This window comes from Etheostoma spectabile, unplaced genomic scaffold (genome assembly GCF_008692095.1).
Source record: "Etheostoma spectabile isolate EspeVRDwgs_2016 unplaced genomic scaffold, UIUC_Espe_1.0 scaffold00019573, whole genome shotgun sequence".
Classification (NCBI taxonomy): domain Eukaryota; kingdom Metazoa; phylum Chordata; class Actinopteri; order Perciformes; family Percidae; genus Etheostoma; species Etheostoma spectabile.
Window position 1 is genome coordinate 75,952 of NW_022605027.1, and position 13,211 is coordinate 89,162.

The following is a 13,211-nucleotide window of genomic DNA, read 5'->3' on the forward strand; positions in this document are numbered from 1 at the left end:
GTAGCCCATCTCCCTCAAAGTTCGACGTACTGTGCGTTCAGAGATGCTCTTCTGCCCACCTTGGTTGTAACGGGTGGTTATTTGAGTCACTGTTGCCCTTCTATCAGCTCGAACCAGTCTGGCCATTCTCCTCTGACCTCTGGCATCAACAAGGCATTTCCGCCCACAGAACTGCCGCTCACTGGATGTTTTTTCTTTTTCGGACCATTCTCTGTAAACCCTAGAGATGGTTGTGCGTGAAAATCCCAGTAGATTAGCAGTTTCTGAAATACTCAGACCAGCCCTTCTGGCACCAACAATCATGCCACGTTCAAAGTCACTCAAATCACCTTTCTTCCCCATACTGATGCTCGGTTTGAACTGCAGGAGATTCTCTTGACCATGTCTACATGCCTAAATGCACTGAGTTGCCGCCATGTGATTGGCTGCTTAGAAATTAAGTGTTAACGAGCAGTTGGACAGGTGTACCTAATAAAGTGGCCGGTGAGTGTATATATATATATATATATATATATATAATATATATATATATATATATACATATATATACGATACTGCAACGTTGGGCCACTATTGTGCATCTCTAACCTCTGCATCTCTAAATGTAACTGTAAATAATTAATTTGATGTTTTTTAAATGAACAAATAGTCTTTATTTTCACAAAAAAGTAAAAACAGTAAGTGGGGCCAGAGGATGACAGCCAAACATTACTGAACATTGGCACAAAGGTTAAAGGATTAGAATTTATGCAACTCAGTGGTTCTCATTCTTTAGAATTTCAGTGGTCTTAGTTGATCCCTCAACATTAATTTAACTTTGGGTCCCTGGTCCCTACACCAGGGACTCCTGGACCTGTTCACCACAGACCCAAATCTTCTCAGCTGTTGCTGACATATGCTACTGTCTCTTCATGTGGTTCATTATGTTTGGCACATTGTGTGGGTCAGTTCTTATATCATAAGAAGTTAATAATGTAAATGCTGAATGCCCTAATACCTGTTGATACTACAACAACACAAAGGCTCTTAACCCTACAGTTTTGCACATATCATGTAAGACTTGATTTCTCCATTTTTTTGTGCAAAAAACTCTCAAGAAAGTGCCATTTAATGGTTTATTTTTCAATTTTTTTTCCTGGGGGGGCATACCTCCAGACCCCCCTAGGGAGAGCCCCATCCCCCCACATATAACAAATCCCCATTTAAACCCTAAAGGATAAAAACCCAAAGAAATTGCTTTGTACGCGGCAAAATATGGGTTGGCCCCCCCAAATCTCACTCCAAGGTTTTTGGAAAAGTTGGCAGCCCTGATTTAATGTAGCTCTGGTTGAGCCTCATTCGACTGTAACAAGTATTCGGCACCAATAAAATAACGCTACTTTTATACGAGTGAAACGGTGTGAGACTTGTCGTCTTTACTATGGAAAAATGTGTGAACAGTAAAATCGATAAGTCCGGGTCCACCCGCCAATTTAGGTGACGTCGCGACCTGCACAAGAAGCTTTGCTCGCAATCAATCAATCTGGTACAGCTTTGACCAGACAGCGAGATAACAGAGCAGCTCATGGTCCGTGGGGAAGAGGAGTGGAAAAATACGGACCACCGCCGTAGTGTACGGACTATATATATATATATATATATATATATATATATTTATGTAGAGTTAGATGCTGTATAAACACGTAATGATAGGTGATTGTTTTTAACTGCATAGTGATATGTGTGCCGTTACACTCGCGCAGCAGTGGGGGTGAACGGTCACGCAGGCCGCCAGCTCGAGATCAGACGTGGGTTTGTTGGCCAATGGGAAAGGAGCCCTATGCCGTTTGAAATCGTGTCGACCCTTGACCCGAAGGGATTGTGTATGATCAAAACGGCACCTCTGGTTCATATTTCAATCATTTAATAAACATAAAAGACGGAAAGCTAAAACGATAGATAACTCCAGGTCAAAATAGTCTAATATGATCACAGATAGTCTGTAACCGTTCTACATAGAAGAATGACGTCACTGTTTTGAGATTTGGCATACATTTAAGTCTTTTTTTGAAAAAATGTAAATATTGTAAATAGTCCTTTGAGTTATAATAGATAGATAGATAGATAGATAGATGTTTATTGATCCCAAGAAAAATGGGAAATTCCTGTGTTACAGCAGAAAAATCAGTCACAAAGCACAAAATATAAATATAAATGAAATACTAGGAAAAATATACATACATACAATATACATGAAATAATAATACGAATAAAGTAAAAAGAACAAATATTTGAATATGTACAGGATGGGGGAACAAAAATGTGCAACTGCTTAAATAATAATAATATGCTAAAATGTAAATGAACCAAATGTCCAGGTTGCATTAGTGCAGTAGTGTGGTGTCCAAAAGTCTCATCTACCACCCAGTGATGACGTGTTAAAAAGTGTTATTGCTTGTGGAATGAATGATTTTCTGTAGCGGTCCTTGCGGCATCGAAGCTGTCGGAGCCTCTTAGAGAAGCTGCTCCTCTGTTGGACCAGTGTGGGGTGGAGAGGGTGGTCAGGGTATCCATGATAGATAACAGTTTGTTCAGTGACCTCCTCTCCACCACAGCTTCAAAAGTTTCCTGTTTGCAGCCGATTACGTAGCCAGCCATCTTGATCAGTGTGTTCAGTCTGTTTTTATCGCTGGCTCCGATGCTGCTGCCCCAGCAGATGGCGGAGGAGAACAGAGCGCTGGCCACAACAGACTGGTAGAAGATCTCCAACATCCTGCTGCACACGTTGAAGGATCTCAGCTTCCTCAGGAAATAGAGTCTGCTCATCCCCTTCTTGTAAACAGCAGTGCTGTTGATCTTCCAGTTCAGTTCATGTTGTAATGTTCATTATGTTCATTTTTGCACTGGGTGACTCCAATTATATAGGACAACTGTTTTAGGCAATTATTAAATAAAAAAAATATTTGATACAACATGAAAAATATTTAAGTAATCAAGCCAATTTTGCTGATAACTGTTGTATGTTTTTTTTCCCCCCCTTTCTTTGTTTTCTGTACAGGGTTACAACACTTCCGTGTAGGCTGTGCTGTTTGTGGCAACTGCCCCTCAGTGAGGTGGTCCTGCAAGTGTTGCAATGCCCCTGAAGCATGAAAAGCTCTTTTGAGGCTGCACCCAACCTTTGTGTGACACTAAATCATAACAAGAGTGACCTCGAGACACTTTACAGATAGAGTAGGTCTAGATCACACACTCTAATTTACAAAGACCCAACAATTCCAGTCATTCCCCCAAGAGCAAGCATTTAATGTGACAGTTTTAAGAAAAACTAACGTTTAGGGAGAAACCTGGGACAGACTCAGGCTCTTGGTGGGTGGTGTCTGACGGTGCAGGTTGGGGGTACAATGAACAGTGGCAATTATAGTCGCAGTAAAGATAATGGAACTAAACTCCATGATGCCGTTGTTCCCATCAGGTGACCATGCAAGAACATCGTAACAAGGTAAAGGACTTTTTCCCTGGAGATGAGCAGCTGGCAGTTGAGGTGGACTTTGCTCTGAAGATGGCTGAGAAGGAGAAAGAGATGGAGAAGCAGATGGACAACTGCAGCTTGACAGGAGACGCCAGGCCTCCAACTACACAGGTCAGTTCACACTACATACACAATGTGTATTTATAATACTGGGTTCCTACGCAGTATGGAAAGGTATGGAGTTTGATAAGGACGGAAAAAAATAATCAAAACCAAAAATCCTCTTGACCAAGGTTACACTCACTCTTAGTTTTATGAAAATGACCCAGGAGATTGATTCCAGATCTCGCCCATTTGGACATGGGTAAGATATGGACTAGCTTTTATTGACTAGTGAAACCTCCTCCAATTTTATTTGACAAGTAACAGTCTAACCATTTAAATCAGAAGTACAAAGAAGTTAGGGCTACTAATTAATATTCAAGGTAAACGTCTTTATCTCAAATATGAAAATTTAGTGCAGAAGTACTACACAAAACAGCATTAAAAATGGATTTAATACAAATTAGGGGTGGTATTAGCTCATTTCCTTAGGGATTTGGGTTGGGAACTGGAGGGTTGCTGGTTCAAGTCCCTGTACAGACCGAAGTACTGAGTGTGGGCTGGTTGCCGGAGAGATGCCAGTTCACCTCCTGGGTACTACCAATGTGCTCTTGAGCAAAGCATGCAATCCCGGCCCATACTTTGAATGACGTACTCTATATAGCACTTTTTTAGATTGACTGAAAAATAAATACAATACATGATAATATTACATTCACTATTGTGATTTATTTAGTTTTGTTTCTGGAAGCATTACTTTTTATAATGTTTAAGAATTATTGATTTTCTTTTCTTACAGTAACAGTGTAGGCCAGTGTATCAGAGTTCCCCACAGTCAGTAAAGGTTTAATGGTGATTTTGCTCTTTCCCCAGTGTTCAGTCCAGGGCTCTCCCATCAGGTCCAGGCCCCTCCTCCCCTTTACCTTTGCCACACCACAGCTGCTACGTCCAAACCCCATGTCTGCCAGGCTGGTACAGACTGACAGGTAGGTCTCCATCCCAGCAGCTAGTCAGTACCAAGGACTCTCTGCAGGGTTTTGTTGGCCTTTGATTGATGACCATTGGTTATCCATTTCTTTAGTCGGTCACAGAGTTCACTGACTTCATGTGTCCAATAATAATTTACATTTTGCTCACACTGGATCAGACTTTAGTATTGTGTTCAGGTGTAGTTGAGCGGCTCAGCTTGGATTTTACAAGGAAGTTAATTAAAGGACTATGCCAAATAGTTCATAGTAGTGGTGTCACAAATTTAAATTGAAAATCAATTAAAGGAAATAGGATCTGCGATTCTACCAGTACTTTTTTCTCTTCTAAAAGATAGCACAACGTAGCTTAGTGGTAGCCTGCTGCTGCACTTTTGGAATCCCATGGCCTTCTGCTTCCCTGAAATCCCCCGTGTGGTAATATTTGACCTTACTGGAGAGTCATGTACACACTACAATTTGTAGGCTATCCGACGGGTACCAAATGCCAGACAACGGCTGACAGAGGAGCGTCATGTTAAAACATACTTACTGGACGTAACTGGCATTCTCTGTCCAGCGGAACGCACCAAGCTCACAAACTGTCAAACTAGGCGGTGGTGATGAAATATGAATCAAGTTTCTGTTACTGTATTGTCGATTTCTTGCCTAAAATGGTTTCAGAAACACATTTTAGTGCACTGTTTGCTGAAATTTGAGAATGTTTCTGACCAGGCTGCCATTTTATCCCCTGCTTCTACAGCTATGCTTGGGTATTAGTGTGGTAAATTCCCAAAAATATATGGCAGTCATATCACACTTGGAAACATATAGCCTATCTTTTTACAGAAGTATGTAAATGACAGTTGAAACAACAATCTGGTCATCCGTCAAAAAGCAAGACCAAGTGGGAACCTCTGGTACTTAACACTGAAGCCAGTGTGGAAGTGCCAACAACTTCAGTAAAATTCAGCAAATTGCAGCTGTTTCAAAATGAAGTCAATCTCCATAGAGTAAGCCTGCATGGTTCTGGGAAAAATATGAAACGATTTATTTTTTTCAGCTTAGAATTGATATCACGATTCTCTGTTATGGTTATTTTTCTCACAAAGTGTAATGTTTATTGCACACATGAACCATGATGAAAAAAACTTTCACAAAAAAATGAAAAAGATTTATACAGTCTATGTTTAAAACTCACAGAAGAAAGTAGTACCATTTGTGATGCTGTGGGCACGTAAAAGTAAATGAGGATTTAAGTCATAAAAAACAAATCTAAGTTATTAAAAAATTAAATCGTGAACAGGGTGAATCGAGATTGCGATTTTTATAACAATTAATCGTGCAGGCCTACCATAGAGCCCAATTATAAAATGATTAAACATGTTTACAGCGTGGTATAAAAAACGGTTTTGTCTCCATAGCTTTATAAGTCCCCCCTTCTTGACATGACTACTTTTATAAATTTTATAAGGCTTGATAGTCTAACAACAATGTAGCCCTCGGTGCCGAAAACACTGGCTTAAACCTAATCAAATAGTGACCTTAATAATTTAATTTAATTGTGGATTTAGAGAATTGTGACACCCTTAGTTTATAGTGCAAATACAGACAGGAAACATTGTGAGAGAGGGAATATGACACGCAACAGTTGAATCAGGGACATTGCGGTTATAGACATCTACGCTCAGTTTTTAGGGTGTCCATTCCACTTTGTAAGATTCCTGTGGTTTCTCTTTATTTATTTCATGCATGCACATGACATCAGTGAGCGGGAATAAACAAACTGTTTGTGTGTGTGTCTGTGTGTGTCAGGCGTGTGCACGGATCCAGGCAGGAGGAACATGTTCAGTCAATCGCTCTGGAACGAACAGCTACGACGCTGGAGGTTAAAACTACAATTTACATGTTTGGAGAAACTGAACTTTTATGGACTTCAGAGGTCAAAACACAAAAACCCCTATGAATTTAAAGGTGCTTTTCACTTCAAGAACCAAATCAATAGAATTAAACGGATCATCTCATTCTAATCCAGTGGAATTTTTTAATGGGTTTGCCAACATATTTGGATTATCAAAGGTTATTATATAAATTGTGTTTACACATCTTACACAGAATTTATGAAAGAGGGTTGGTGGGAAGACAACTTCATTTAATATCCGCCATAAGGTTACATGACACACAATGCAGCATGTTTTTTTAAGTTACAGAAATAATCTTAACTTGAGTAAAGGTGTATTTAAATATTTCATATCATTCCCAATCTGATAATCATAAACACTTAGTTTTGTTACACATAACAGAATCGAGGACCCAAATGCAGAGATGAGACCGGAAGGCAGGAGAGAGTGTGTTACTAAGATTTATTAACAGGAGTCCAAACAGCACTGGGATCACAAATACAAAAAAACGACACAGGGAAAAAAACAAGTCCCAAATGAGTGAAAAGTCAAAAATCCCCCCCAAAAAAATAAGTCCAAAGAGAAAACAAAAACCAGGAACACAGAAACTGGGGAAAAAACTCACGGGGAAAACAACGACTTAAGGGAAAAATGCAGAAACACCAACAGGAACAGGCCAACAGCTAACACTAAATACACAGGGTAACAAGACAAGAGGGCTGGGAAAGGTAGAAAACATCAGGTAATCACAGGAGCGGGAAAACACAGGAAGTAAAACTAGAGATAAGACCAGACAGACCCAGACTTCAAAATAAAACAGGAAACCGAACATACAGACACTCGGGGAACACAAGACAGGACCAAGAACACAAGACCAGGGAGGAAACACGGAGAATTAACAGAAAACAGAACAAAGAAACCACGTTTTTTAATTTTTAAACCAATCAGACTTACTGAAAGTTTTAATTGAGTTTCTATTTTACAGAGTGACAGCATCCTGTTTACCATTTGTCTTTTTTACTTTCCAGTGATGCCCAAAGGAGCTGTGAATGACAGAGCCATCAGCACACCAAAAGGTACGATTCCAGGTCCTATTTCCAGACTTGGTCTGGGGCTGACACCTCCGGGTCGGTTGGTCCATGTGCTCGTGTCCAACCAAATTCTCTTTGGTTGAAGAAAAGCTGGTGTTACTGTCATGAGGCTGTTTGCCCATCAAAGAGTTTCCACAACACAAAACAAACAAGAAATGTCCAGCTGGCAGAACTTTGGAAGCAGGCGGGGTTGTTTTAGCTAAAGGCCCTGGCCCACCAACCTGACCCGGTCGGTGACTCGAGTTTCGTCGGTGTGTTTTGGCCGTCGTCCGTCGCCCTTCATTTTGTCCGACCTGACTTGCTAGATCGCAGGGCGGGATGTCGGACTCAATGACCAATCAGAGTAGTGGAGTGCTAACCCGGACATGGCGAGCGGGATGGGTGACTCTCAAAATCTGACAAATCTTTTAAACTGACTTTTGTGGATCTGAAATGAAGACAGATTCAGCAACTGCACGGCCTATTTCTATCTTAAAATGTTTTCGGAAACACTTTTATGTGAACTATTCTTGTGAAATATGAGATTGTATTCCAAAAGAGCCGCCACGACAGTCTGGTTTCAATCACCTGCCGCTTGTCATTGTTTGGGCGACAATACAGATAAGCGCCACCTTCTGTCGTGGAGACGTAGTATGTCTCGCGCATGCGCAGAACGTACACTCATGTCACTTTGGTGTGTCCCGAGGAAGTTTTTTTTTGACCAACTTGGGGACACTGGTCAGTCTGACTGATTTTTATGCTCCAGTCGGCCGTTGGGTGGGTGTGTCAGAGCCCTAGACGCTTTGGTTGCATGTGGTTGCTATGACACTGAATATCAGTGGCGGTAAAAATGTTCCCGTTTCCCTCCACTGTGATTGGACTGCTGGGTAAAAAGTGTTGAGTGCAAGTGTTAAGTTTTACCTAAAGCATTAATCAGCACTCAGTGACCAGAAAACAAAAACAGGATAGGAACATAGGGCCTCGTCAAGCTGCTGCATTATGTCAATACGCCGCGCTCCCATTGCAAATATTTAACCCTTGTGTTGTCCTTGGGTCAAATGTGACCAATTTGTAGATCAGAATTATGGGTTTCTTTTAACCAAATTTCCCCAAAATAACATGAAAGCGTGGATGTACGTTGTCTGGAAGCCACGTAAAATTAATGATTACTTTCATTGAACTGTAGGTGTTTTTTTTTTTTTTTCAATTTTACAGCATTTGAAACAAACTGCAATCCACTCAACATCCTATGAGCTTAACTACGAGTCCAAATAATCCACAATTTCTGGGGGTTTATTAGCAAACAAAAATAGGTATTATTAAAAAGTGACAAACGTTTCAAAAAGCGTCAAAAACATTGGAGAAAAATAAGTTGATTTGCAATTTTGACCCCGAAGGACAACAAGTTCACTCTCTGGTAAGACAACACAAGGGTTAAAAAAAAATGCTGGCCTGAAGAAAAACTCCTTTGGTGCACACACATTGTTACTAGGTAGAGTGTATTCTGTGCTCTGTGGCTGATTTAATTCATCTAAAGATAACTTTCCCCCCCATCGATGGGTTGTAGAGGTAGCTAGGTAGAAGTAGGAGGGATTGTGTCCGACGCAGTGTCACACTCCCCGTCTGTGTGTTGCAATCCGAACTTCTCTATTCTTTGGTTTGAAAGACGGGCCACGGGTCATTTTACTGCGTGGGGGTGCTTTGAGTGTCAGTCAAGTCAATTTATTCTAATTACACAATATGTGCCAGACATACAGAGCAATTAAAAACATCTTTATCTCTGACCCACGGTGCAATGAGGACACATACAACAAATATAAAAGATGAAGAATATAGGATAAAGACAGATACAATATACAAATAAAAAAATATAAGTAATATATACAACACAGTGATGAATTCTAAATAGTGCAAATATAAGGCAAAATCAAACTGTAGAGAAATGCGCAATATAAAAGCAAGAGTTCCTGAGTGTCTTCTTTTATATAAAGTGGCTAGTGTTGATCCTGATGGGGGGTTCAGAGTCCAGAGTTCTTGGAGGCAGAGGGGAGGGGAGGGAGAAAGGGGAGGGCGTTGAGCCTTCTGACAGCCGGGGGTGTGAAGCTGTTTGTATACTTGTTGTGTCATGACATCATTTTGGGAAATATACATATTTATTAACTTTCTTTTCAAGAGGGAGATGTTCAGATGGATATCAATCCCATGTTTGTGTGTTAAGAGCCAAGAAACAGTTAGCCTAGCTTAGCATAAAACAGGAGGAAACGGCTAGAAAAATACAACTCCCAACAGTTTTAAAGCTCACTGATTAACACACTGTCTAGTTTGTTCAATCTGTTCACAAACAGAAATCTAACATTTGAGTTTGACCTTGTGTTGCAGATTTTATCTTTGTGTTGATACTTTATTAAGAATATCTTATCTGTCCTCCCTGTAATCCAGGTGTCAACGTCAATTTAACTTTTGATGAAGGATTCAGCGCAATCTTCAGTGACAAAGGAACAAGTAAGTATTTAATGAGGATAAGAAGCTCCTTATTAAAAAAAAAATAAAAATCAGTTGTGTCTTCCAGTCTGTCAAACTGCGAGCTACACAGGTTTGGAGTTAGCATTTGCTTCCAGGTGATTTAGGTTGACATGAATCTGTCTGCTGTGTCCTCTCAGGTCTTGTCGGGGAGACCAGTCTTCTTCACGTGAGGTCAAATGAGCAGCAGTAAGTACACTCACTGCTTATTTAATGGCTTCCACACTGTCCAGTTGTAGTTCTTCAAACACTTTTGAATGTAGTTTAAAATGGTATATTAAACATTTGTAAAGTCATCCTTAAAGGAAAATATGAATATGTCTACTAGTACTCTAGTGACTGAGTCGGGCTAACGCACATTTTGACGGCATCACCTAGATCATCGGGTGCAAAAACTAACCAATCAGAGCCTAACTCTCCATCCCTGCTGCGTTCAAGCAATCCTAACAAAATCATAACAGAATGAAACAAGCACTGAAGAAATTGGCATTTTACATTGGCATATTATGTAACGTTAAATATTCTCTTATCTACACATATTGGAAATTGAGATAAAGACAATATTTGTTAACAGATTATGAAGTAAAGTTTTATTTCAGAATTGTTTTTTAAACCCCAAATAAGTCCCGGTCAGTTTGACCCGAGGGACCCGAGAGGGTCCCGAACGTGAAGACAACACATGGGTTAAAGGGTTGGTTCACCCAAATTACAAACAAAATATATACCAAATATATTTTTTTCTCTCTCCAGTGGTATCTCTCCATGCAAGTAGTTCTGGTTGTATTCCTCAATTCAATTGTATAAAAAATATAGAATCAATTCAAAACAAGAGTTATCTGGAGACACTTTACAGATAGACCAGGTCTAGACCACACTCCAGAATTTACAAGGACCCAACAGTTTTAGGAGTTTCCTCCAGAGCAAGCAACAGTGCGACAGTGGTGAGGAAAAACTTCCTTTTAGGAAGAAACCTCGGACAGACCCAGACCCAGACCCAGACCCAGGCTTTTGGTAGGCGGTGCCTGACGACCGATTGGGGTTAGATTGAAGAGTGGCAACAACAGCCACAAAAAATAGTAGTTTGTAGTAGTTCTTTGTAGTAGTTCATGGCATAGCAGGGCACTGTGGGCATTACAAGGCCCAGCAGGACGTGGCAGGGCACAGCACAGCGTAGCAGGACGTAACATGGCATCGCAGGACGTGTACCGGGACCACGGCGACAGCTGCTAACATGATTTTGGAGCCTCCCTGATCCAAGGAGACATGCTGGGCAAAAAGGACATAAGGACCCCGGGGAATTATTCCCCAGAGCTAGGTTAGTAGCAAGCATTTCAAAAAAAATTAAAGCTGCAAGCAGCGATGGAGGGCCTCGCTAAACCGCGCGAGTCGGGGTTACTGGCGGACGCCTCTCCTTGCGACCGCGCATTTGCGCGTCACTCGTACCCTGAAAATCGTCGCCAATGAAAAGGGAAGTCTCTGCTGAGTTCATTGATACCTCACAAAGCCTACACGTCATACAGGTCACTATCTGTGCAAGGGGCGTGGCCGCATCATAAAGGGGCGGGTCAAACATCACCAATGAAAAAGGAAGTCTCTGCTGAGTTCATTGATACCTCACACAAGCCTACACGTCATACAGCTCCTTATCTGGGAAAGGGGGCGTGGCCGCATCATAGGGGGGCGGGTCAAACATCCCCAATAAAAAAGAAGTCTCTGCTGAGTTCAATGACACCTCACATAAGTATCTATGTTACACGGTTCAAATGGTATGAAAGGGGGCGTGGCCTGAGTAACTGGGCGTGGTCATAATATAGGGGCCACCTCACTATCACATGTAGACCACACATTCTAAGTTTCATGTAAATCGGATGATGTTTGTCCTATAAGGCATATTTCTTGTTGCCAGATGGTGGCGCTATCTCCAAAACTCCATATTGGCCTGTAGGTGTCCTCAGGCCGGGACTCTTGGTGTTTGTGGGAATTTCAAGCAGATACGACAACGTACACTGTAGTTACAGCCAATTTCATCTCATCGCTAAACACCCAAAATGGCCGCCATGCCACGCCCACACCGTATGACGAAAAGTTTTTCTTTAGAAAACTTTTCATCGGTAACATCTTAGGATGATACACACCAAGTTTGAAGATGATCGGATGAAATCTCTAGGAGGAGTTCGTTAAAGTATAGCACCTTGTGTTTTAGGCCTACTTCCTGTTGCCATAGGGGGCGCTATGACTTTGAGCCAATAGCGGCGTGTAGTCGTCAGGGGCGGACTCTGATGAGTCGTGGAAAGTTTCGAGCTAATCGGACAAGGTACGCTCGAGTTACACCCACTCCTGTTTCGGTGGCGAATCGCACAAAATGGCCGCCCCGCCACGGCCACGCCCTATGACGAAAGTTTTTCTTTTAATACTTTTCATCGTTAACATGTTAAGATGACACACACCAAGTTTGAAGCTGATCGGACGAAAGCCCTAGGAGGAGTCGTTAAAGTACGACATGTGGAAATGGGCAAAATCGCACTAATTTCGCACATTCAAAACAAAATGGCGGACTTCCTGTTGGGTTTAGGCGGGGGCTACAATGGAGTTTTCTGTTTGCCCTGCCATGCTACATATGTGTACCAGGTTTCGTGAGTCTACGATAAACGTAGTGCAGGGGCTGAATTTTCGTATATTGTAGGTGGCGCTAGCGAGCCATTTTTATGCGCCTATTCCCGAAACCATTAAAATACGTAAATTTTCACCAGACCTGATGCGACCGCCAAATTTGGTGAGTTTTTGAATATGATAAGTCCTCCAAAAGGCAATTCATTTGCCGGAAAATAATAATAAAGAAAGAAAGAAAGAAAGAATAATTCTTCAGTTCCATAGGGCCTTCGCCGCCTGTCGGCGCTCGGGCCCTAACTATATTTAGTATATTATAATAAACATAAATAATTTGAGCCATTTTATATTTTGGGGGTTTAGGATGCAAATGAGCGTTTGCGTTTCCCTCATTTACACATCAAACTATATTACACATGACTGTAGTGCAACTTAACATTTAAACAACAATAGACCAGCTCAACTAAACCAAATTGTCTCAACAGCAACTAACTAGGATTAAATAAAGAAAACCACAAACAAGGTCCTGGTTTTATACTTAAGGCAAACAAGCCCCCAACTTGTGAAAACCGGCTCACAGGCCACAATAAAAGAGGAA

The 13,211-nt window shown here is 41.3% G+C and overlaps 1 protein-coding gene across 1 annotated transcript in view; it reads left to right on the forward strand.

The window, feature by feature from the left end:
- LOC116684753 (condensin-2 complex subunit D3-like) overlaps nt 1–10,294 on the forward strand; it is a 35,123-nt gene extending 24,829 nt beyond the window's left edge. The window contains 6 exon segments of the mRNA XM_032510187.1: nt 3,452–3,619; nt 4,424–4,536; nt 6,331–6,386; nt 7,442–7,492; nt 9,926–9,988; nt 10,147–10,294. Coding sequence (XP_032366078.1) covers nt 3,452–3,619; nt 4,424–4,536; nt 6,331–6,386; nt 7,442–7,492; nt 9,926–9,988; nt 10,147–10,199 — 504 coding nt within the window. The 3' untranslated portion in view covers nt 10,200–10,294.
- Nucleotides 10,295–13,211: the final 2,917 nt, after the last annotated feature.